Genomic DNA, 25,189 nt, shown 5'->3' on the forward strand with positions numbered 1-25,189 from the left:
TCCTCCCAACCTCTCCTCGCCCCACTTCCCATCCCACCTGTTACCACACCCCCATTCCAACTCCCCTCACCCTGAGCCAATGTGTGCAAATCATTATAGCAAATAGGTACAAGGGTAAATATATAAATAAATAGTTTTCTTTTTGAGACTTAAACACAATACAATAAATGATGTTTCAGTTCACCTGGATTATTCTGTTCAGGGCACTGCACGTGTAAAGCATTTATTTACCTTGGCAGTGGAGCAGCGCAGTTTTATTTTCGTAAAATCCCTACAGTGTGAAAACAGGCCCTTCGGCCCAACAAGTTCACGCCCACCTTCCAAAGAGTATCCCACCCAGACCCTTTCCACTACCCTATTGTCCTGGTTAATGCACCTAGCCAATACATCCCTGAACACTATTGGCAATTTAGCATTGCCAATTCACCTAAGCTGCACCTCTGGATTGTGGGAGGAAACTGGAGCACCCGGAGGAAACCCACGCAGACACTGGGGGAATGTGTAAACTCCAAACAGATAGTCGCCTGAGTCTGGAATCAAACCTGAGTCCCTGGCACTGTGAGGCAGCAGTGCTAAACACTGAGCCACCGTGCCACCCTAAACAGTTTTAACAGAATGTTACCAGGATTTAAATACTTTAATTATGAAGTCCACTTTCTCTTGTGTCCCTTTGTGTTTTGAAGGGTGATCTGTTTCAAGTTTTATGGGGTGGAGAGAGTGAAATTGTTCTGGGCAATGCATTCATTCTAAATGAAATAAAGGAAAACACTCACTTAACATTAGTTATACCATTCAGGGATGAAATCAGGAAGCACTTGTGATGCAAAGGATGTTGAAGATCTGAAATTCTCTCAACCAAAAGACTGTAGATGCTAGAGATCAATTTAAATCTTTGAAACTGAGAGGCATGTTTTTATTAAATAAAGGCACCAAGAAATGGAACAAAGGTGTCTAAATTCATCCAAGTTGTGGATCAGCCATGATATAATTGAATTATCTGAAGAAATGATGAAGGTGATGATGAATGATGAATCATTCCTGATGAAGAGCTTATATTCAACATCAATTTGGATGCTGCCTGACCAGCTGTGCTTTTTCATCACCACACTTTCGACTCTGATCTCCAGCATCTGCAGTCCTCACTTTCTATCTGAATTCTCTGAAGGCCCTATCCCTCAGAGTAACAGACATAAGTATAATGAAAATATTGATATCTTTCTCAAAATGTATCTTGCCCAGCAGAAGGTAGCTAATGTGTTCATTCTGCCTGTGTTAGCTCTTTGAAAGGCCTAAATGGTTAGTTCCACTCTTCCTCCTACCATGTAACATTTTTCCTTTTCAAATATTTACAAAAAATCATTGAATTTGCTTCGCCTTTCTGTATTGCTTTTATTTAATCTGTATTTTACTGAAATGTTTAATTGATATTGTCTGTGCAAGGTTAAGAAGAGCAAGAAGTGGAACTGCAAATTGTGTGAAGCAAAACAATCAGTGCTGAAGGTGAGGATGTTGATTTTAAGGCACAGAATGCAGGAAGAATCTCCATTACATCCACATCGCATAACATAATTAGCAAAAAGCCAGACAGTAGGCAAGAAGTCTCCGAATAAAGTAGAAGGTCAACATGGATCTGACTCTTAAAATCTGAGAGTCAGATTTGGCCAATTGCCTCTTTCAAAGAGGCTCTTTGCTCTACTCTTTCCCCCTCATTCTGCACACTTCACCTAAAACAGATGTACACAATACGCTGGAGACAATGGTCTTTCAGCAATAGCTGACCAGTCTATGAAAATGATGAAGAAAAAAAAGCCAAATTCATCATTCAAACAAATTTGTTTGCCTCCAAGTTGTCTCATAATCTTTTTCCCCCTTTTAACCCTTATTCCAAACGTTCTTAATGTAATCAACGTATAATCATTGGAATATGATAGAGTGCTCGTATATCTGTCTGTTGTGGCCCATTGGCGTTTTACCTCTAAATCAGCTCAGAAATGCATGCTAAGTCCAGTTGGTACATCCATGCAATACTAAAGAAGTGCAGAACTGTGAGAGGCGCCATCTTTAAATGAGACTATAAAGCAAGGCCTATTTCCATTCCCTCAGCTGGATGTAAAATATTTTATGATATTGCTTGAAGAAGAGCAGGTCAGTTCTCTCTGTTGTACTGACCAATATCTATGACTCAGCCAACATCAGTAAAATTCGATGATCTGGTTATTTATCTCATTGCTGTTTGTGGGACAATTTGTGTGTTAACTGGCCGCAATGGTTGCTACATTACAGCAGTGAATAAATGAAGTATTTTGGTTGTTGAAAGATTTTGGGAATGTTTTAAGAATGTTACAAAGGGTACTGTATAATCACAGTTTTTCCTCTATCTCTTCTGAATTCAATTTTTCCTCATAACTTTGTGATTTGATATGATATCCCCCAGGTTTATGGCCAGGGCTCAGGTGCTGACTGTCGACGACATGTGCAGAAGTTGAACATGCTGCAGGGAGAAAGGATGCAGACAGTGGAAGCAGCTGCTCGGTAATCTCGTTTACTCATGTTTTCTGGATTGATTAAACAATCTGTAGAATGATAGAGTGCAGAAAGAGGCTTTCAGATCATGGCAACTGCATAGACTGTTTCGAAGCTGATCAATTAGTCTGTTCTCCCCTGCCCTGTCTCAATAGCCTTGCAGACTTTTCTTTTTAAAATATATATTCAGTTGACCTTGAAATTGGCTGTTGAATTTGCTTTAGGCAATGCATTGTTGATAATAATTGGCACGAAAACCTCTTAACCCTTTTGCTAATTAACCAGAGCTGAGTGAATAGGCAAACTTAATGATTCTAAGTTTTTGCCACTTGTTAACTCTGTTTCCTTTCCAGGATTCATGCCAGAGTGCAGAAGGAAGTGGAGCACAACCCATTTTTTTTGAGGGTTTTTAATTTTTAATTTTCTCAAGTGCCAATTTTAAAATTTCAAGTGCTCTTTACTCAGTCTCTCTAACTCCTTTATCAGGTGATGCAGTCACATTGTCACAATGTATTTGATATCTGTGTTGACGCATACAGTGTTTGGATCTCACAAAAGCAAAATTAGAAGAATTCATTAACACCCTCAATGAATATCAACCCTCCATTAAATTCAAAGCAAAAGCATGTAAGGAAATCATTCATTTCTTAGGTACTACCATATTTAAATTGATACAAGACAACAGACACAGGTGAGCAAAAGTTCATTATTTAAATAACTGACACACTTCTATATATAAGTCATCATGAAACTGTGCACCCTGGTTCTAGACTCCACAACCAGGGGAAACATCATCCTTGCACTTAGTCTGTCTAGCCCTCTTAGAATTTTATACATTTCAATCAGAGACCCTCTGTTTCTCCACAGCTCTAGAAATTGCTCTTCATTTCCCCTCTATATCTTTTGGCATTATTTTAATTCTGTGACCTCTGATTACTGAACCAGAGTGCAAGGAAATGGTTTCTCCCTACTTGGTCTGTCAAAATCCTTTATAATTTTGAACATCCCAATTATAGCATCCTACAGATTTCTCTGCTATAAGGAGAATGATCCCAGTTATTATAAGTCCTCCATATTACTGAATTTTTTCACATTTGCCAATCTGTTGGCAAATCTCCTTTGTCATTCTTTCCAATGTTTTGATATACTTCCTAAAACGTGGTGCTCGAACTTGAGTCCAGTAGTTCAGTTGAGGCTGAAATAGAAATATTCTTTTGTAGTGTCAATCTCTCTAAGGTATGCTGAGGTGTGATTCAATAGGTTTTAGCCCTCCCCAACATCCCTCCTTACAGATGAGTTTGTTTGACTGAGAATTACTCCTGTCCTCACTATAAACCCACAAATTCCATCAAAATTTGGTGAATAGCATTTGGGACCAGGAACTTTGCCTGATTTATACAGTTAATGAGAATTGCAATCAAGCCAAGCAGGTTCCCTTCCTTACAGTTGTGACTGAGTAGGGTATTTAAAATAATCTTTATATTTTTTTTTAATTTTTATCTGTCACATTCCAACCAATCACCAGATTTAATTTTACAATTTAAGTTCAATTTCACAACCTTTGGCTGGGTTTGTACTCCTGATTTATGAGTTTCTGGTCTGTAATAATTGACTGACTCACTTTTCATTTGTTTTCTGTTTTGGTGACAGCTCCATTGAGGAACCAGCATTTGCAAACACTGACTGTAACTGCCAAAGACTTTGTACAGTGAGTGAACAGGTGAGAGAACTCAACATGAGCGGTAGGCTTAATTTGGCACTCCACCCTAATTGATCCAAATCGATGTGGGTGTTTGCAAAACCCGTAGCTGCTGACTTGTATTTCATGCTGCATATCTAACACTGAATATCGGTTAGAGGTGGCTTCCTCGATATTAGAATGCTTACCTATACTAAGTTCAATACAGGCAGTCCTGGAATTACAAATTGGTCCTGTTCTGGACTCTGTTCGCAAGTCGGTTTGTACATAAGCTAAAATAGAATGCATGACACTATAAAAGTGTATAAAGGAAATGCTTGTATGTCAGATCTTTAAACTTACATCCTTCCATTACATCATTCATAAGAATGAATGTTATAAGTTGGATGTTTGTAAACGGGGGGCACTCTGTGAATCAACTTATTTCATATTTAAGGGGACCTGGCTAATCTTGACAATGAGTCACTGAAAGCTAACATGCAGGTGCAACAGACAATTAGGAAGGCAAATGGTATGTCGGTATTTATTGCCCGAGGATTTGAGTACAAGAGTAAAAGAGACAATTGTACAGAGCCTTGGTGAGACTACATCTGCAGTATTGTGTGCTGTTTTGTCGTCTTATTTAAAGAAGGATATATATGCTATAGAAGGAGTACAACTAAAGCCCACCAGATTTATTCCTAAAATGGTAGGACTGTCCTGTGAGGAGAAACTTAGGAAACTGGCTTACCATTTTATATAATCTAGAAGAATGAAAAGTGATCTTGTTTAAGCAGACAGAATTCTTACTGAACTCCACAGGGTAGATGCAGAAAGAATATTCCCTCTGGGTGAGGTGAGATATTTATAGAACCAGGGCCTGATGGCATTTATCCTAGGATTCTCTGGGAAGCAAGGGAGGAGATTGCAGAGCCATTGGCCTTGATTTTTATGTCCTCGTTGTCTACAGGAGTAGTGCCAGAAGATTGGAGGCTAGCAAATGTGGTTCCCTTGTTCAAGAAGGGGAGTAGGGATAACCCTAGTAACTATAGGCCGGTGAGTCTCATTTCTGTTGTGGGCAAAATCTTAGAGAGAATTGTAAGGGATAGGATTTATGAACATCTGGACAGGAATAATGTGATCAAGGATAGTCAGCATGGTTTTGTGAAGGGCAGGTCGTGCCTCACAAACCTTATTGAATTCTTTGAAAAGGTGACGAAGGAGGTTGATGAGGGGAAAGCGGTAGATGTGGTATATATGGATTTTAGTAAGGCGTTTGATAAGGTTCCCCATGGTAGACTACTGCAAAAAATACGGAGGTATGGCATTGAGGGTGAGTTGGAGGTTTGGATTAGAAATTGGCCGGATGGAAGAAGACAGAGGGTAGTAGTTGATGGCAAAGTTTCTTCATGGAGTGCCGTCACTAGCGGTGTTCCGCAAGGATCTGTTTTGGGACCATTGCTGTTTGTCATTTTTATAAATGACCTGGAGGAGGGATTAGAAGGTTGGGTGAGCAGGTTTGCGGATGATACGAAAGTCGGAGGAGTTGTTGACAGTGAGGAAGCATGTGGCAGGTTACAGCAGGATATAGAGAAGCTGCAGAGCTGGGCAGAAAGGTGGCAAATGGAATACAATGTAGCTAAGTGTGAGGTGACTCACTTTGGGAAGAATAACAAAAAGATGGGGTACGGGGCTAATGGACGGATACTTGGTAGTGTGGATGAGCAGAGGGATCTTGGTGTCCATGTACACAGATCTCTGAAAGTTGCCACCCAGGTAAATAGTGCGGTGAGGAAGGCATATGGCGTACTGGCTTTTATTGGTAGAGGAATTGAGTTCCGGAGTCCTGAGGTCATGATGCAGTTGTATAAGACTCTGGTACGGCCGCATCTGTAGGTATAGGACAGATGTTAGGGGTAGGTTCTTTACTCAGCGAGTCGTGAGTTCATGGAATGCCCTGCCAGTAGCAGTGGTGGACTCTCCCTCATTATGGGCATTTAAGCGGGCTTTGGATAGGCATATGGAGGATAGTGGGCTAGTGTAGGTTAGGTGGGCTTGGATCGGCGCAACATCGAGGGCCGAAGGGCCTGTACTGCGCTGTATTCTTCTATGTTCTATGTTCAGAATAAGGGGTCCATTATTTAGGATTGAGATGACCAATTTTCTTCACTTGGTGATTGGTGAATCTCTTGTACCTCTGAGGTGGAGGTTCAGTCATTGAGAATGTTCAGGACAGAAATTGTTGGATTTCTAGATAAGTAAAGGTATCAAGGAATCTGGGGATAATTGGTAAAATGACATTGATGGATCAATGCTGATCTGATTGAGCTGTAGAGCAAGATTGAAAGGCAAATAGCCTACCCCTCTGATCCTATGTTCTGCTTGTAGAATTAGTGGGCTAGTAAAGATCAGACTAGGTATTGATGGTAGGTTCCCTTTCCTGACGAGCTTAGTGAACCATTTAGATTTTTAGTGACAATTCATTCATAAATTGTCAGATTTATTTAATTCAATTTCACCACTTGACATGCAAGCTTTGAATTGATGGCCTGTCATAGTCACTAATTTGTGGTACTCTTATTATTGCTATTTTGTGGAAAACTATTGTGAGCAAAGCAATTGCTGGATTTAGCTTTGGCATTGCATTCTGAAAACCAAATCTAACTTTTGAAGCAAGTTATCTTACTTGCTTTATAAATTGTATGAACTGAAAGAATCTTTATTTTGAAGTGAATCTGTGGTTTTATATGACACTGTTGACATTTTCTTGCATAATGTTCACTCTCAGTTGGAGAGCTCAGCCAGCAGCCGCTGGAGTGTTTATTTGGACCAGACTCCCATTATTGACGCATCAGATGAAGAAGGAAAAGAGGAAGACATTGTATACACAGATCGCCAGCAGTCCCAGGCAAGTGTGAAGAATGCCAACAGGAATAGAAGGTGAGAGATCAGATCGTAAAATACCAGTCCAAGTACGTGTTACATCACATGGGTGTGCCACAGTCAGTTGTGCCGATTGGCTCAGCCCTTGGTTTAACCTAGGGCAAGGAGCTAGGGATATTCTGTCTTAGTCAGAAGTGGCTGAGTTTCAGGGACTGAAAATTCCTGTTCCTGATAGCAATGCAGTGAGCCACAGTTTACTCTCAGACAAGGTAGGAGCTAACTTGGTTGTGACATTCTCCTATTTGGTACTTCTAGCTGTGCTGGAAGAAACTAAAGTAGTGGAGTGTGCTATCCACAAGATTGGTGGGAGTATGCTGGTGGTGCGGAGTGTTTGTGTTACTGAGGATAAAAAGTTATTCAGTTTAAAGACTGAGGAAAATGTGTTGGAATGTTTTCTCTCTTCATTCCTAGCAAACGTAAAAGGGGATTATGTACCTCAAAGCAGCTGTATGGAAACCGTACTGAGAACAATGAAACAAAGTCCTCTCAAACAACCATGGATCATTATTTGGTGAGCATTTGACTGATATGAGATGTGAATGCCTTGTGATTATTGCTGGGAAAGCTTGTATGTATATGATTGTTGAAAACAGTTGGGTCCTCTCTCTCTTCCCATCCCAGTTTCAGTTGCTGTAGGTGTTGATAAAAACGGGAACAAATCATTGGATGGCAGTCAAATGGGCGAGAGGGTTTTATTGGTTTTCTGTTCCGATATGCTGTCATTGCCTATCAGTTCCACCAGATGGAGCATCTGATAAAAGCAGCACACTCCCTTTCTGGGGGTGGGAGAACAAAACTATAGGAAGGACAATGTAACCCCCTGTTGGAACTGTGGTGAGGCCAGTGCTATGTCTAGGTGCAGAGTAAAATAAATTCTATCTGTATTTGAGTTGTATGAATACAAATGGCTTTATCTGGATCTACTTATTTGGTGCAATTTGCTACCTCTGAGCAACTTGGCTGAGATTAGGAGCTTCTGTGTCTGGAGAAACTGTGTAGGTAGATTTATGTCTTAGCAGTTTCAGCTATACTGCTGTGCCCTGTTATTAATAAAAACACACAAAATGCTGGAAATACTCAGTAGGCTAGGCAGTATCTGTGGGAAGACAGAATTAAAGTTTCAGAACTAGATGATCCTTGTCAGAGTTCTGGAGAAACACTACATTATATAATACAATGGTTTCTGCCTCAAAGTTTCCTTGTAAGAAATGAATCTGTCCTTTTGCTCTCTGGGTGGCAACTTTAAATGGATAACCGTTGTCCCTGACATTTCAACCAGGAGACCTAACTTATTCAAATTCAGCTAAGAAGAGCTGACAAACTTCTATTTAATCCATAGTTGAAAAATGTGCTTTACTCAAAAACTGAAAATATTTAAAATTACATGCTTGCAGCTTCAGCCTGGTTCAGTGGTTGGCACTCTGCCTTTAAGTTATGGTTTCAAATCTTACAGCAGAATCTTGAAGCATAAAATTTTGGCTGGTATGCCATGCACTTCTGAAGGAATGATGCACCATCAGAGGGCCATCTTTCACATTAAGGGTTAACCAAGGCATTGTCTGGTCTCTCAGGTGAACACAGATTCATGGTCAAAATGTGTGGTGCTAGAAAAGCATAGCAGGTCAGGCAGCATCCAAGGAACAGGAGAGTTGACTTTTTGTGCCTAAGCCCTTCATCACATTCCTTAGCCTGAAACGTCTACTCTCCTGCTCCTTGGATGCTGCCTGACCGGTTGTGCTTTTCCAGCCCCACACTTTTCGACTGATCTCCCACATCTGCAGTCCTCACTTTCTCCTAGACACAGATTCATGGCTCTACTTTGAGGAAGAACAAGGGCATTCTCCCTGATGTCCTGGCCAGTATTTACCCCTTAATCAGAATTGCAAGAAATGAATCATCAGCTTGCTGTTTGTGGAGTTTGCTGTGTGTAAATGAGTTTTCTTCATTCAACAGTGACTCCACTCGAAGAGTACTTTTTAGTGGCTGATACTTTTGGGAAATCCTGAAGTTGTAAAAGGTGCTATAGAAATAACTATATAGAAGTCTCTTTCTCTGTTTGTCCACAGATTACTAACCAATTAAGAGATGTTTGTAGCTGGGGGTTGTGTTAGATTACAAATGAGATGGTCTTTAGGAGAGTTAGGGACTAATGGATGAAGTTTGATGGGAGATTAGGGGACTAGAGGTATGGATTTCAGTTCCCAAAATTAACCTTTATTGTTCTTGATTTCTCATGTGCTGGTGTTTTTCTCTGTCCTAGAAATGCATGAACTCTACACCAACTGAAGGAGGAAGCAGGTGTCAAGAGATTAGGAATACAGGAAGGAACAATGTTTCTGAATCCAATCCAGTGACCTCACTGAGTGATAAGAGCCAGCATGACACAATCACTTACCCAACTAAGCAACAGGTTTTGCAGGCCTCTAGGTGGGATAGATTCCTGCCACATAGTACTGCAGATGATGGTGAATTCTTCAATCAAGGCACTAATAAGGCTGAGGGATATCTAACCTGCACGGGTTCTCCCTGCACTGACCAGCTCTCAATGCATTTTGTTATTGAAGATCACAAAACAGATGTGGATGGTTTTAGTGACTTGAGGGCAAATTGTAATGGCTGCCCAAGTTCACCACAAATCACTGGAAGAGTTACAGAAGGAACTGTGACTCGATCACTCACTTCTCTGGAATGTGTTGAAGAAGACATGACTATGCTGAGTTTGCCTGAACTTACCAGTGATGTGCATAGACTCAGCAACATTGCAGGCAGAGCTGTACCAGCAGTGCACGACCCTTTCCCGGCATCCATGCATGATGCCCCTGGAGTTTCAAGAACTCTAAAGTCAGGGCATTCTTTGCCCCCTCAATCTCTACCAGTACATCAACTTTCAGTTTATGAGAATCCCAGTACAGCTTTTGGATTCCAGGATAAGCAACCGAGCTGCTTTCTGTCCCTCTTTCAGACAGAGGAGGATTTTGATGATGTGTGAATTTTGATTTTCCCCGTCCCACTGCAGGGTCTGTGGCTCAAAGTGGGAGCACCTAATGATGTAACGTGCAATATGTGATTCTTTTGCAAACAAATCTGCCATCAGATTTTCAATGCAACTTTTAATGAAAGGTGAGAGAGAGATTATTTCAGGTAGTGCTGGTGAGAAACAGCACTTGCCTCAGTCAATGTTATGAGTTTTAAGTCCCACTTCAGACACATTGATGGCATTGTTACATTATACTTCAAGTGTTAGTGTTGAGGGATTGTTAAAGATGGCATCTTTGTGTTGCAATTTTAAATTGAGATGCTCTCTCTACCCTCTCAAGTGGCAGTAAGAGATTCCACAACACTTTTGCAGAAGAGTAGGGAATTCTGAGCACCATTAAAATATACTGTCTTCATTACCATGTATCAGTATTGGGAGAGTTCAGTGTGCAGATTGACATGTTTTCTCTGTTACAAGAGTGAGTAGTTTCTGTTTAAAATTGTGCAGTGTATAGCCGGAGATCAGGAAAGATACTATATTTGGGGTTTGGCTTAAATATTTTACACCTTGATTTTTGTGCTTTTAATTTGGGGGTAGTTGTTTGAATTAAAGCAATCTAAAATAAATTTTAAAATATTTCAACATAGCTAGTTCTCCTATATTAATGCTGTGAACTTTTTTTTCCCCCGATTGTGTGTGAATAAATCTAGGGACAGACTAAGTTTATTTCCTTCAACTGCCATGATTTAAGATCAAGCATACTCAGAGCATTAGGCTGGGCCTTTGCATTATTAGTTGTGAGATATTTGACACCACCTCTGTTAGGTCCTGGCACTTTAAGGACATTATCCCTCATGGAAATAAGTTTCAGGCTGTACCAAATTATGAAGTTTTCAAAATTCAGCATTAAGCTCTGAATTATTGGAGGATTCTCCACCTGGAGCTGCCCTTCAAGGGCTACAACGCAATAGGAAATATAGCAAGTCTATGCAGATCAATTCAATTAGTGCCACTCGTGTTCTTTTGCCCACATGTGGTGTGAAGGGTTGTAAACCCTTCACCAGCTTCTCACATTAAATAGTGAAGTGTCTACCATGGTAACCAGAGATTATGTGAACACCTTCAATTTTTTTCAGTAAAAAAATTCAATGCCTTAGTGCATTTTAAAATGCAGTTTTTATTGCAGAGAATAACAAAGTACAGATTAAATTTCTAATGCTCAGTTATAACATTTTAAAGTGCTTTCTACTTGGGGGGCTGAGATATTCTGAAACCAAACAGAGCTTATACAACACAAATCACATGGTGCAAGTGGGGGAGGAGAGAGAAGTCAAGAAAAATAAAAGTTCAGTATTTAAAAATTCAAATTTAAGTCAACATACTTTCACTGACAATACTTGGATAAAATGTCAGTATCTCTAATTTCATCTAGTGCTAATTCTCTTCAAAAGATTGTATTTGGCCTGATAATAATTCCTTTGACTGCACCCAGAAATTTTAAACTACTTCCCCACATTATTGTTGACCAATGGAGATCAGAAGGCTTACAGCCCAGGCAGTTGAATTTATGGCAGTTGTGATGGAACCATGTTTTGTGGTTACCCCCTTTTAACATCTGGTGTTCAGTCCCTATTGAGACTGCAGTGTCATATCTTGTTGATATTGTAGCCAATTGTGTTTCACCACATTACAGCTTCATACTTGCTGTGTTGAGTGTAATGGGGGAAACTCAGTAAACTGTGGCCATAGTTTTCTAGGAAGTACTTTTGAAATTATTAATGAAGCAATTAACTGTCCATTCTCACTTTCCTCCATGAGCACTAGAATATTTTTTGGTCCCAACTACACATTCACAAGTATCAATGTTTTGTGTTTTTCAAAAATAAATTCAGCTGTTGTACCTATGCTTGATTGATAGTTTAGGATGTAACTAAGACTGTCATAGCAACTTTCATCAATTCGTCAAAGTATGTTGCTTCTATTGCATACATCCCCAAGTTCAAAGAGAAATGGACCCAGTCTTTGATCAAACACAAATACAGTATATTTAAAAAAATATGCAGTGAAGAACCCATACTCCAAGTTTAATTCATGTGTGGAGGATTTTATAAACCAACAGGGGGCTAAAAGTAACTTACAGAAAAATGAGCTACCAAAACTAAGTTGCTGGAATTCTTTCCCAATCCTGGGAAAATATAGGTGTGAAATAAAATAGCAGCCACCAAGAACCTACTCAGCCCTTATAAAGCATTCTAAAAGTAGAATTGTACAGAAGGTGCAATTAAATGGGATAATAATTCATTGAGAAAAGCAGCAATCCAATAACATTGTAAAGAGAAAAATGTTGCTGATTGATTTTTTTTCTGCTTCAAAGTGATTTATTGGCAAACTGGCCCCTTTGCAGGTTGCATAGCATCCAGCGCTGCTCCAATGTCACACTGCTTGGTCTGCAAGAGCCGAGTCAACCATCCTCCCTCATCATGAAATCCCATGGACAGCATTTGTGAAAGGGCTTCTATCAGGCATGGTTCTGCATCTGGAAGGAAACAAGTGTTACCTCAGAATCCTCTCAAATAACCTCTTGACCCAAACAATACTACAAGAATGGTTAAAGTTGAATAATACAGGAGACATTAATGGGACAGCAAGATTTACATACAAAAAAAGTGTAAAATAGTTCAGGATTTCCAGCACCTGTAGTACAAACAAAAGCTAGAAAAATCTCAATCGCTTGTACAGTAATATTTCAGTTCAGTGAACATTCATCAGAACTGAAGAGGAGACACAGGCAGGAGCAACAAAAGGACAAGGTAGTCAATGACCGGGGCGGGATGGGGAACAGAGGAGATTGAACAACAACAAAAAAAGTCTAGACCAACTGTGAGAAAAAGCCATCTGGTTCATTGATATACTATAGGGAGGGAAATTGCCATCTTCACAGTCTGCTCTACCTGTGCCTCCAGACCCACAGCAATAGAGTGAGTCTCAACAATTGGGGTAATCAAATAATGGCTGAGTCAGTGATGCCCTCATCCCTGGAATAAAATAAATAAGTGCTAGAGTGATTAGTAATTACTCTGTAATTCTGGCAGAGTGTTGAGAGAGAGAAACATTTGGAATCCAGAATGAATCCAAAGGAATTGCAAAGAAAAAAAACTAGCAGATCAGTTATCATTTTATGGATGGATTAATTCATGAATAGTGGAACAGGCTCAATGCTGAATGGTCTGTTTAATTGATTTTTTTTTAAATCACTTCAGAAAAGTTTTTACATGTCTCTGGAGAAGGTGAGACTTGAACCTTGACCTTATGGCTCAGGAGGTAGGGATAGAGGCACTACAGCACAAGAGTGCTGTAAGGACCAACTGATTTCACTCACTACCCAGACCCAGAAATTAGGGACAAGGTTAGCCACAAGATCTGTATAGGGTTCATAAGGAGAAAGTGAGGTCTGCAGATGCTGGAGATCAGAGCTGGAAATGCGCAGCAGGTCAGGCAGCATCCAGGGAACAGGAGAATCGACGTTTCGGGCATAAGCCCTTCTTCAGGGTTCATAAGGTCAAGCTTAAAAATCAGGATCTTGTCAAAATTTGAAGTAGTTTCACAATTGACTTTGAAATTAATGAATTCCCCATAGAACAAGCTTGAAACTCGGGATCTTTATAGCTTGCCAACTATAGCTGGCAATTAAATAGCGGTCTTTATTTTAGGACAGAATTCCCCAGGCATAATTACAGAACTACATGTTGGGGTGGTGAAGGAGGGAGAAAGGATGTGGAATCAAAGTTCGAGTATCTAAGCACAAAAAGCATGCAAGGACAAAATGCAAAAGCAAAGCAGATCATGAAAGAAACAGTTCATTTTAGTTCTTTACACATGCTGTCAGAGCTACTAAATATTTTTAGTATTTCCTATTGACTTCACTGCCTGATTCTTAGGAACTCTCCACTTACCCTGTGGAAGATGAGGGTACAGAGCTGCTTCTCTCAATCCAGTAGGTCCCAAGTCACAGGAAGTTAAATTTTGTTGCTGGATTAAGGGCTGCCCTTCCTCATGATCCTGCAAACGAAGTTGCTCCATTGACTGCAGTTCACCAGTTGATGGATCGACCCCTTTGTCTGACAGATGAGTCCATTCCTCATCAATATTACTATCAACACTGGGTGTCTGTTAAAAGGGAATTTTTAATGTAACTTTGTACTTTTAAACCTGGGATGTTATTAAATTAGAGTTCTACAAGAGCAGAAACTGTTATCTTTAAAAGTTAACTTCCTAACTCTTAAACAAACATTTGTTTTTAAGAAGTCATTAATTAACACTTGGTCTGAAACAAAGTCATTAAGATAGATAATGATGCTTCCATAATAGTTCAACTTAGGCATCATTATGAAACCACCCAACCCAAAAAAGGTATCTACGTTGCACTTGGAAGGGTTTAAATTTAATTGATTTTAGCCAAAAGGAGCACTTGGGTCACTACTTTTGATCACACAACACCAGGTGATAGTCTAACAGGTTTATTTGAAACCACAAGCTTTTGGAGCCTTGCTCCTCAAGGTATCTAGTGACAGAGAATATATCTGACACTGATCTACCATCTCTCACTAACTACTTGAAGGAGGAGCAAGGCTCCAAAAGCTTGTGGTTTCAAATAAACCTGTTGGACTATCACCTGGTGTTGCGATTTTTGACTTTGTCCAACCCAGACCAACACCAGCACCTCCACATCATGACTACTTTAGATATAGATGTTCTTGAAATGAAGACAAAAATTTCCAATCTAGATCAGAAAAGTAAATGAGAAAAATAGAATTGCATTTATACTGTACCTTTCATTGACATTAAGGTATAAAGCCCTTCGCATCCATTTTTTAAAAACAAAAAGAAAAGGAAAAACAAATGTAGTCTTGTTTTCTAATGTCGAAAACAAGGCAGTTGCTTATTTGTAAAGATTGCATAATAATAATAAAAAAATGCAATGTCAATTTTTTTAAAAATGTGTTGTCCATTGTGAACAAAATATTGGCCAACACGAGTTTTCAGTTGGCCTAATTTCATCATTCAAGATATAATGGATTTTAAAAAAAAGTCTATGACACTTTCAACCCCTTGGGACATCCCAAAGAACTGATGCCAATTTTGCTTATATTTGTTGATGGGATGTGGGCGACACTTGCTAGGGCAGCATTATTACCCATTCCTAATTGCCCAAGAGGCAGTTAAGAGTCAACCACATTACTGTGGGGTCTAGAGTCCCAAATCAGCCAAACCTAGTAAGGATATCAGATTTCCTTCCTTAAAAGATGCTAGGTCAATGTTGGAATTAAGGAGGAGTTTAGTCTTGCCATTATGATTGCAAATTACAGCAAAGGGCTTTATGAGGATCTTGAGAATGATCCTGTTAGGATGAACATTGCATGTCTGAATAACACTAGGCTAATTTCACTTGAGGTCAGCAGTGAAAATGTAAAAAAGGGCCAGATCCATAATTAGGGATGGGGAGTGTATGTTAAAATGTTTGAGCCTTTTAATAAGGTGGATTGTGGAACAATGGAAAGCTATATCATTACAGTAGCAAGCCATGTGAAACAGCTGGTTCAGTTTGAAAGGTACTCTGCAAACTTGGAAGTCAACATTTATTTTCTCATACATGGACTCTTTTGGCCTCAGGATTTTCTGCACTACTGAATGCGAAATGAAAAGAAAACTCAGGTTATGTCACTATTTCCCTCCAATGCTTATCCTCCCACAGTAGTGGTTAACCACTACCATGTCTTGGCATATCTCAGGATATACAATGACTCCCGACCTTGCCAGTGACACCACATTTCAAGAATAAATATTAAATACTCTCAGCGTGAAAATATGGAAGCTTTAAAAAAAACTGAGAGTTTATTTTCAAAAACAACTAAGTAAAGTCACTTCCTTTACCTTGGAATGCACATGGTTAGGGGTGAACGTCTCAAAGGAACCCTGATTTGTGGCAGTCTGGTTCACATCCATGAACACAGTCTCATTCTGCTCCTGATTGGAGCTGGGAGTTGTTCTGGTCTTGGTCTTGTCAGCAGATGGTGGACCAGAATGCACACTGTTACCTGTAGAGCTGGGCTGACTCTCCATTGGACACTCAGTAGCTTTAAAGCGTTGGCCCCTGTGCTCCACGTCAATATCAACATCAATACCTGCAATACAAGAGACCAACTTCTGATTCTGATGTTAAAAATATGGATTTAGAAGCACCATAGACAGTATAAGAAAATGATTTACTGAAATAACAATGTAAATATTACATCCATAAGGAAATATTAGATTAGGGGCACAAAAAGCAGAGAGGTGATAGCAGTCTTCAAAATGATGAATGGGTTTGCTGGGCTAGATATAGACAAAATGTTTCCTTTTGTGGGAACGCCTAGAAGTAGGTGCCAAGACTAAAAAACGATGGAAAGTGAAATAACTCCAGAGGTTGGTATCCCATCACCAAGTCACCCTTTATTTACATACACCTATTCGTTAACATTGGTCTGGCTTCCTCAGAGCAAAGAGGAACTCTGTTGTTTCTGTCTGTCAACAACAGCTCTTTGATGGAACTAGATTAACAGTCCCAATCAGGGAACTGATTCTATGGAGGTCTCACCAGGCTGACCCTGTTATAGAAAGGTATGTGAACTCTGCCACAGGCAGGTCCTAGTGTCATGGTCCCGAGCTTTTATCTTGGTGCTGTCAGTGGCAGATTGCCATTATCCTGTCCCTAAGAGTGAAGGGTGAGAAGGCAGAAATCAAATCGAAACATGCCTGAACCACACACACACACACAAAATAAAAGTTCATTACCAATAAATCCAAAAGAACCACTTTACCAAGAGAATGGTGAATTTGCTATGACAGGGAAGGGTTGAGATGAATAGTATGGATGCAGTTAAAGTTATCCCATCCCCAGAAAGGCAAAATAAATATAACACATTGATAAGGTTAAATGCAGACGGTAATTTGTTTTGAGCATCAACCAATTGGACTGTTTCAATGCTAAATGTAATTATAAAAGTAATTTGTAAAAAGATGTTTTTACATGCTCAGGCACATAGTATCCATTAACAAACTTACAGAGCTCCATGTTAGGTGGAATGCTTAAGGATTGTCCTGCTCCTCCACCAAGAAAGGTGGTGTGTTTTTATTTGCTAGAAGAGGAGATTGTGATAAAAGAGGTAAAAAATGATAACTTGACTCTCAAAAAAAAGGTTCCTCTTGGTATTATTGGGAGAGCTACTCCTTATGAAGGCAAAAAAAAAATTACAAAATCAGTGACTGCAGACAGCAGTCTCCCAAGTTGAGAGAGTTTCTGTTGCCCAAAAGTTAGTAAGGTAGTGGTGCGGGCATTACAGTTGAGATTCCCACATTGTGAGATGTTTGCCAGCACTTAAAGACATATCGCTTCCCCCATCATGAGGTCTATGGGTTAAGAGCACAGCGAGTGCTGGGAGGGTCCATTCGCACATAAAACACAAGGTTCTTAAACCAAGAGACTGGGGACAGAACCAGAAGTTTCTAAACTTACCCAAAGGGCTGAGCATTGCAGCTACATTCCGTCCCACATTCTTCAGATAGGCCACATTCTTATCCTGTTTCTGACTCCCAGAACCTGTAGCTGCAAGATAAATATGGTCAGCCACAGGAGACATTCACCACCATGCCATAGTTTCTCCTCCAGCTTTATTTCAACAACGTTTTAAAAAAAATTTTAAGCAGAAGTTCACAAAAAAAACTTTTCCATCCCTAACCCACACCTTTATGGGTGACATGAAAAAAAGCTGAATAATTCAGTACTATAGTTGAAGAAAGAATCTCATTGGGACTGAGTCTGTTTCAAAAGGTCTCTTAAATAAACCAAAATGTTCCTCATTTTCCCTCTAGTTTTGTTGCCAACTGTATTGAAACTATGCCCTCTGGTTACTGACCTCCTCAAATCAAAACCATCAAACTTTGAACAGCTCTGTCAAATCTCTCGTTCTGTTCCAATGACAGTCCCAGCTTTTCCATATAACTGACACACTTCCTCCCTGATAAATCCAGTTACAGTACATTGTAACTTTAAAAAAAACATACTAATCTGCACTGTACCTCTGCTATAGCTGGACAGAGTACCTGAGGTACAAAGATTAATTATCTGGAATTCTACACCTTGGCAACTGACAAGAACCAACTTACCTTGTTCAGTTGGAGTAGTCTTTGCAGCTGCTGACTGCTGTCTACCAGAGCAAGCTGCAGCCTGAGCAAAGGATTCTTGTTGTGCCATGGCCCAGTGACACAGACCTCCATTTCTCTTGTGGTGCCACATCCCTCGGGGAAACCGCTACTTGGAACATGAGAAGGAACAAAACTGTTAAAGTGAGTGAGTATTATTAAAAAAGGATAGATAAGAAGTGAGCAACAGTGCATTGTCTGATGGGTGATGACTAACACAAAACCAGCCTTTTGGCTAACTGCAATGTGACCCAATTATACATAATTAGAAACAGCAGCACATGAACCATTGCAGTTAAGTGACATATTATCCAAGGAAAAAAAAAAAGTTTCCTCACAGATACCTTAGATTCGGAACATTGTTGTCAAATCTTTCTGGGCCTTCCAGTGGAAATGCTGGTATCCAAAGACAAATTTCAAATAATTGGCAAAAGCATCAGAACATTAGTGTGACTGCACCTAGAGATCTGCATATAAAATATTTTACTCTTGTTACCAGAGGAAGAATGCAGTTTGCATTGGATGCAATTCAGAGGAGATTAATTAGATTGATACCAGTGATGAAGGGCTTGTTTTATGAAGAGAGATTGAGCAGTCTAGCCTATACTCTCCAGCATTTAGAAGAATAGGGGAGATCTAATTCATCACTAAGGGCATTGACAATGTAGATATAGGATATTTCAGGTTATAGTTATATGATAAAAGGGTATTAGATTTAAAAAAAGAGAGAGAAGGAGAAATTCTCTCTCTCTCTCTCACACACACTCAAAGGATCATGAATCTGTGAAATTCATTACCTCAAGCTATGGTAGAGATTAAGACACCAAATAAAATTGGAGGAGACAGCACAATCTTTAATTAGTAGTGAGCTGAAAGATTATGGGAAGCAGGGAGAAAAGTGGCGTTGAAATCAAGATGAGATCAACTATGATCAAGTGGAGCAGGCTTGAGGGGCTGAATTCCCTACTTCTGCTTCTCATTCTTACATTGTCTCTATATATAAAAATAAATTCTCCTCCACTCCCAAAGACAGTGAGTTAGAATGATTTGGAATGCAGTGCCCAAACTCAACAGTAACTGTTAAAACAAGAAGAAAGTTTGCAAAGCTTTGGGGAAAGAGATTGGGACAAAGAATAGCATTGGCGTAAGCCAGCACAGATATTGTCTTGTAAAGATTTTGAGTCTCCTTTCCTCGGACTATGCTACTTAACTGGAAAGGTGAAGATGAACCAAACCTTTAGTGCTCACTGACAAGGCAGCTTGAAATTAGCCAATAAGAAATATACTTTCAAGTACATTTATGGTGGCAACACCTACTGGTTTCACAAGTCGGTTCTGCTCCAGCACCATTGGTAGCTTAATAAATAAACAAACAGTCATGTTGAGAGTCAACATTACCACACCCAAACAATCCTCTCACTAGAAACCATACAAATAATCTGAATGGATCTCCCAAAAGAATAAGAACTTGTGCACATTTACTCATTCTTTAGCCCAAACAAAAAGCAAATCGCTGATACTTGCCATCATGTGATGTTACAGTGCAGATGCAGCAGCACTTTGAAAGCCACTTAATTAGTCCCAATTCTTCAGCCTTTTCCTCCATCTTGTAAGATTCCTCCCCCCCACCCCTAACCAGTGATTTACACAAAGATATAGCACAGCTTTATCTAGCATATGAACTTGTCAATTTTAGAACATCTGAAAAGGTATTTGGTTCAGGAAAATTGATTATGAAGCCACTAGATTGTCTTAAAATTCAAAACATGGCATGCAATTGGTGATAATTTTTGCTGTCAAACTAAAAAAGCAGATTTGGGGCCCTCAAACAAATCACTCAGACTTTATTGCAGCCTGAGGAATACTGTGTCCAAGGGATGGTAAATGGCTGTTTTGGTTTTTGAAAGAATCAGATTTACTTACTGAGTAGACAGTCTCACCTCGAATGGATGGAAGAATTGAGGAGTCTGCAGGAGCAGCATCTCATGTTCATTGTGGAATCCTTTCCCCTTGCAGCCACCACACAGATCATAGTCAGGGCAGACAGTGCACTTGTAGCGAGGTCCAATCACAGGGCCATTGCAGGCATCACAGACAACGTTTGGGTGAATTGCCCCAGCTTTCTCCTGGCCATGTCTGCACTCCTTCTTTTCTAGGGTTGTAAAAATTAAGAGTAGAAAGAAAACATTTGTCATTGCGAGGAAAGTCTAGAAAATATTTCCTTGGGAACACAGATATATAGCTCAAGCAATGATGTAATGCTTGCAAATCAACTTGGAATCAAAGACTTATTAGTAACAGCCAGACTGCACCTTTGTATATTGATTGTTATCTGCTAGCAACCCTGATTTTAAGAAAAAGAGTAACTAAATCTCTTTCAATTCACAAAATCTGAAATCCCCGATTACATCAAATGTTGCTAATAAAATTATATTACTTGTACTGGGCTAGCCTGAAAAATAATCCAATGCCTGAGCATCTGAATTCAGTTTCAGGACATCTGAAATCTGAACAGTGGTCCTAGTAAAAAGGTGAAGACAACATTAAGACTGTCTTAAAAGACCAACTGGCTCACTGACATCCCCAAGGGCAGGAAGCCAGGCATGCCAATCCAATATGGACCTATCGGCAAATCCTTTGATACACCAACATGGTTGACTTTAAACCGACCACTGAAGTTATTTCACATAACATACATTTATATCAAACTAATCCTTCAAGGTGGTAGCCACCAGCACTCTCTCAGGCTATTTAGGGACATGGAAATAAATGTGTGACATTATTTTCGTTTACTCATTTCATTCAAGAAAAGTGTACATTGCCAGCAAAGCCGGTATTTATTGCCATTCCAAATGAGCTGGAGAAGGCAATGGTGAATTAGCTCCTTGAACAGCTGAAATCAGTGTGGTGCCAAATCTGATATTTCCACTGCATTAGGGAGTTCCAGGATCTTGATCCATGAAAATTAGAGGACCAGCTGATACACTTCAAGTTAGGACAGCAGGTTACTTGGAAATGATGCTCCCGTGTGCCTGAGCCTTGCTCTTCTAGAAGAGAAGGTTGCAGGTGTAGCCTTGGTGACTTGCTGGAGTACATTTTGTCAGTGATAACCATATTCCAAGAAACAATTTTTCTCCTCATGCTGTACAACATTGGTTTCCAGGGCATGCAGACAGCACTTAGTAAATAATTTTACCAAGTACTTTATTAACAACAAACTTAGGAATTTCATTTGGACTTGCAATGTGGCTCAATACAGAACCTCATCCTTTGCAAACAAAATAATAGCACTCATTAGAAGCAGTCGTCTTTCCAAGTGGAGCATCAGATCCACCCAGTGCTGGGAAATCCACATCAATTGTGTCAGCTGCTGTCTGCCTGTCGTTAAAATTGTATTTTACAGGCACAGACAACTGGGGAAAAAAGGGGACTGCTGAATACACGAGTTAGTGGAGAAGCTGCTGACCGAAACAAAGTATTGTCGCTTTAACGTTTGTTAAATCTTGAACTGGTCACCCATTTCTCCCAACTTTAAAGTGCTTATGCTCCAACAAAACCAGATCATGAACAGTATACTCATATTATCTGTAATAATAATTTAAGGCTGGTCATTAGATAATTAAGAAAGCAACTTCCTGTACAAGCATTCAAAACGTTGCCAAATCTGAATAAGAGTAACAGCCAAAAAGAAACATTTGTGGAGCACTGCTTTAGATTCATGATTACATATAGAATTGACAAGGGGAAAGGGGCTGGAAAGTTGTTTTAGGTTGTCCATTGTCTAAATTAAATTAGTTTACAATAAAGAGAAATGTGATGTAATCCCACTCATTAGAATTTTGCAACCTTTATAGTAGAGAGATCTTTATTTAGCATTAAATGACTGAATGGAAAGCAGTTTGTTTACACAACATCACAAACTGCTTTACAAAATGCTTTGAAGTACAGCTGTATCCAATTAACAATATTTTCTGAAATGAGATTCATTTACAGTACTGATACCAATGTGTAACAGGGAATGAAAACACAAAGCAACTTCGATTTTAGGAGATATTTAAACCTCTGCTAATACCAAGTGCTGCCCATGATTAAACAGTTCACTATAAACACTGTACTTTGTGGCACATACATTTACACCCAGTGGCAATATGGCATGCAGCTAATAGTCTGATTTTTTAAACAAAGAGCAACCAATAGTCTTACCTTTGATGTAGATGTAAAAGGTCCCCTCCTTAAGGAAGGACAAAGCCATCATGAGCTCTTCATCACTGGAGAATGCAATCATGTCTCCTTCCTCATCTGGGGAAAAAAACATTTTCAGCTTGCAGTTTCAACTCAGACTCTAAGAGTTAATAAATAGATTTAACAACACCAACAAATCAGGAAGGCAAATGTTAACTTTTACAGCTAGGGAGTGGCAGCAGAGGAAACTCAGTGCAATTATAGGGATTTAAGCGAGAGCCTACATGGGAGAACTGGGCACAGTTTTGCCCTCCAATGAAGGATATACCTGCTTTAGAAGGGGTGCAATGAAGATTCATTCCTGGATAAGACATTTGTCCCATGAGGAGAGATTGTGTTGAAAAGTCTATTCTTTGTGGTGTTTAGATGAATGAAAAGGAATTTCATTGAAACACAATATGCTGAGACAGTTTGACAAGGGTAGACGCAGAGAAGCCATTATTTTATCTTGGCTGGGAACCATGGGTTATTGTCTCAGGATTAGGACTGAGCTCAGGAGAAATGCCTTCATTCAGAGGGTTGTAAATCCTCAGCATTCATGTATGGGAGGTTGATTCCAGGAGTCAGAAGGCAGCACCTAACTCTCACTATTCACCCATCATTCCTTGACTTGGGGAAAAAAATAACTAGAGCTCTAGGAAAATGCCAACTCTTGAAAAGTTTTTGTACTATAGAAGAGATAATGGTTTATTTTGCAGATTGAAGACACTGTGAACCCTTCTGACAATGAACCCAATCTGACTCATTGATGTCGTTTGCAGGCATGTTATGCCTGAAATCGAATCTTAAAATAAAGGAGTCTTGTAGATATCAAATGTCACAGTTTAAATATCTCATGGCAAGTATCTGTCACCTTTTCCAAATTAGATCAGTTAGTATAGTAAAACCTTTATAAATAGGATTAGGAAGAGGCAATTTGACCCCTTCAGCCTACCTCCCCATTTAATAAATCATGGGGGAAACTTCCATCTTAACTCATGCTGAGGTGGTGTCAAACGAATCTTGTATGCCACAGTCAAATTGGAAGCAATATTATGCAAAAGTTATCCTAAAGGGCAGCAACAGCAATGATGTAGCACTCCCTACAGCAATACATCAAGTGTCACCACCATTTATTTGTTCAGATCCTGAAATAGAATTTAAACAGGCCTTAATTGAGAGAATACTAATAAAGACTGACATCTGAAAGGAGCAGCACCATACAAGTTAGAAATTGAAATAGGTCATTCAGTCCTTAGAGAAAAAGTGGGGACTGCAGACGCAAGAGATCAGAGTGAAAAAGTGTGGTGCTGGAAAAGCACAGCCGGTCAAGCAGCATCCGAGGAACAGGAGAGTCGATGTTTCAGGCATAAGGTCTTCATCAGGAATGGTGTGGTCGGGGGCGGGGAAGCAAGGGATAAGTGGGAAGGGGTGGGGCTGGAGAGGGGAGGGAGGTAGCAAGGAACGCAATAGGTGGATGAAGGCGAGAGGGTGAAGGAGATGGGTCAGAGCAGATAGGTAGGAGGGAAGATGGACAGGTAGGACAGTTCAAGAGGATGGTGCCAAGTTGCAGAACGTTTCAGAGAACATTTCCAGTGTCCCATTTCCCTATCCCTGTATCAGTTGACGCAAAACACTCAGACACAGTATAGATTTACCTCCTTCATCTTTATTCCGTGCCCTGGAGGGAGAGAAACAATTGCCCACGTACGCAGACAAGAGTTCTTGGTCTTTTCTCGAACAGCAGATTCTTAATGAATTATACAGTCACTTACAGGGAGGAGCTTCCAGATAAGGCAGCTACATATTGATTAGGTGAGTGTTACAATCAACGAGGGTCAATAGCAAAACTTAAGCCATGTGCTGTTACACAATGAATGTTCTTATCCTTATTAACTGACTTTACATACTGAAAGCTTCCAATATCGTTCTCAAAACTCACTTCCAATGTTGTTAAATGGCTGTACAGTGAATGCTTGTCCACCTTGTTAAGCCATTACCCTTGCCTCCTGCACCCCACTGTTAACTGCAAGTTCTTATCTGATCTGAGTCATGCTCAACTGAACCTCTTGTTTCACGAAACTCAAAACTTAACTCTTTCCCTACCTGCTCATACCCTATACGCATTCTCACTGGGACATGCACTAAACAACCCCACCACCCTGTGGCTGATCATTTCAACTCCCCTTCCCACTCCGCCAAGGACATGCAAGTCTTGGGTCTCCTCCACTGCCAAATCCTGGCCAGTTGACATCTGGAAGAACAACACCTCATCTTCCACCTTGGGACCCTCTAACCACATGACATCGATGCTGACTTCACCCACCTTATCCCAAATCTAACCCTCCAACTCGGCACCGCCCTCTTGAACTGTCCTACGGTCCATCTTCCTTCCCACCTATAAACCCCCCCACCTTTATCCTCCTACTGCATTCCCAGATGCCTTGCCCCCAGCCCCACTCCATCCATTTATATCTCAGCCCCCTTGCACACCCACCTCTGCTCCTCCCCCCACCAACATTCCTGATGAAGAGCATATACTCGAAACGCTGACTTGCCTGCACCTCAGCTGCGACTGACTGGCTGTGCTTTTCCAGCGCCATATACAA

General features: G+C 40.1%; 2 protein-coding genes across 3 annotated transcripts; one reads left to right on the forward strand and one right to left on the reverse strand.

The window, feature by feature from the left end:
• The first annotated feature begins 1,394 nt into the window (after positions 1-1,394).
• On the forward strand, positions 1,395-11,472 carry LOC122556466. Of its 2 annotated transcripts, XM_043703127.1 has the most exons (6): positions 1,395-1,500; positions 2,435-2,532; positions 4,174-4,243; positions 6,990-7,141; positions 7,556-7,655; positions 9,405-11,472. In XM_043703127.1, exons 2-6 carry the CDS (start codon positions 2,489-2,491, stop codon positions 10,131-10,133), a joined length of 1,095 nt encoding a protein of 364 aa, XP_043559062.1. In that variant the 5' UTR covers positions 1,395-1,500; positions 2,435-2,488; the 3' UTR covers positions 10,134-11,472. The 2 variants fall into 2 exon arrangements, with proteins under 2 accessions (XP_043559062.1, XP_043559063.1); XM_043703128.1 differs by lacking the exons at positions 1,395-1,500; positions 2,435-2,532; positions 4,174-4,243 and having other exon boundaries at positions 7,038-7,109.
• Positions 11,279-22,708, reverse strand: sqstm1 (sequestosome 1). The gene is made up of 7 exons (XM_043703126.1): positions 22,563-22,708; positions 20,300-20,511; positions 18,324-18,468; positions 17,674-17,763; positions 16,053-16,303; positions 14,075-14,288; positions 11,279-12,657 (listed from the first exon to the last, which is right to left on the reverse strand). The coding sequence occupies exons 1-7, from the start codon at positions 22,672-22,674 to the stop codon at positions 12,500-12,502; spliced, it is 1,182 nt and encodes a 393-aa protein (XP_043559061.1). The 5' UTR covers positions 22,675-22,708; the 3' UTR covers positions 11,279-12,499.
• Positions 22,709-25,189: the final 2,481 nt, after the last annotated feature.

Source organism: Chiloscyllium plagiosum, chromosome 14 (assembly GCF_004010195.1).
Source record: "Chiloscyllium plagiosum isolate BGI_BamShark_2017 chromosome 14, ASM401019v2, whole genome shotgun sequence".
Taxonomy (NCBI): Eukaryota; Metazoa; Chordata; class Chondrichthyes; order Orectolobiformes; family Hemiscylliidae; genus Chiloscyllium; species Chiloscyllium plagiosum.

Coding starts and splice junctions, on each gene's coding strand:
- LOC122556466 (XM_043703127.1), top strand. CDS start 2,489: ATGCTGCAGGGAGAAAGGATGCAGACAGTGGAAGCAGCTGCTCG. Junction 2,533..4,173: donor ACAGTGGAAGCAGCTGCTCG/GTAATCTCGTTT, acceptor TTTTGGTGACAG/CTCCATTGAGGAACCAGCAT. Junction 7,142..7,555: donor AATGCCAACAGGAATAGAAG/GTGAGAGATCAG, acceptor CTTCATTCCTAG/CAAACGTAAAAGGGGATTAT.
- sqstm1 (XM_043703126.1), bottom strand. CDS start 22,674: ATGTTTTTTTCCCCAGATGAGGAAGGAGACATGATTGCATTCTCCAGT. Junction 14,289..16,052: donor CTAACCATGTGCATTCCAAG/GTAAAGGAAGTG, acceptor CCCTTTTAACAG/ACACCCAGTGTTGATAGTAA. Junction 12,658..14,074: donor GTACCCTCATCTTCCACAGG/GTAAGTGGAGAG, acceptor GTTTCCTTCCAG/ATGCAGAACCATGCCTGATA.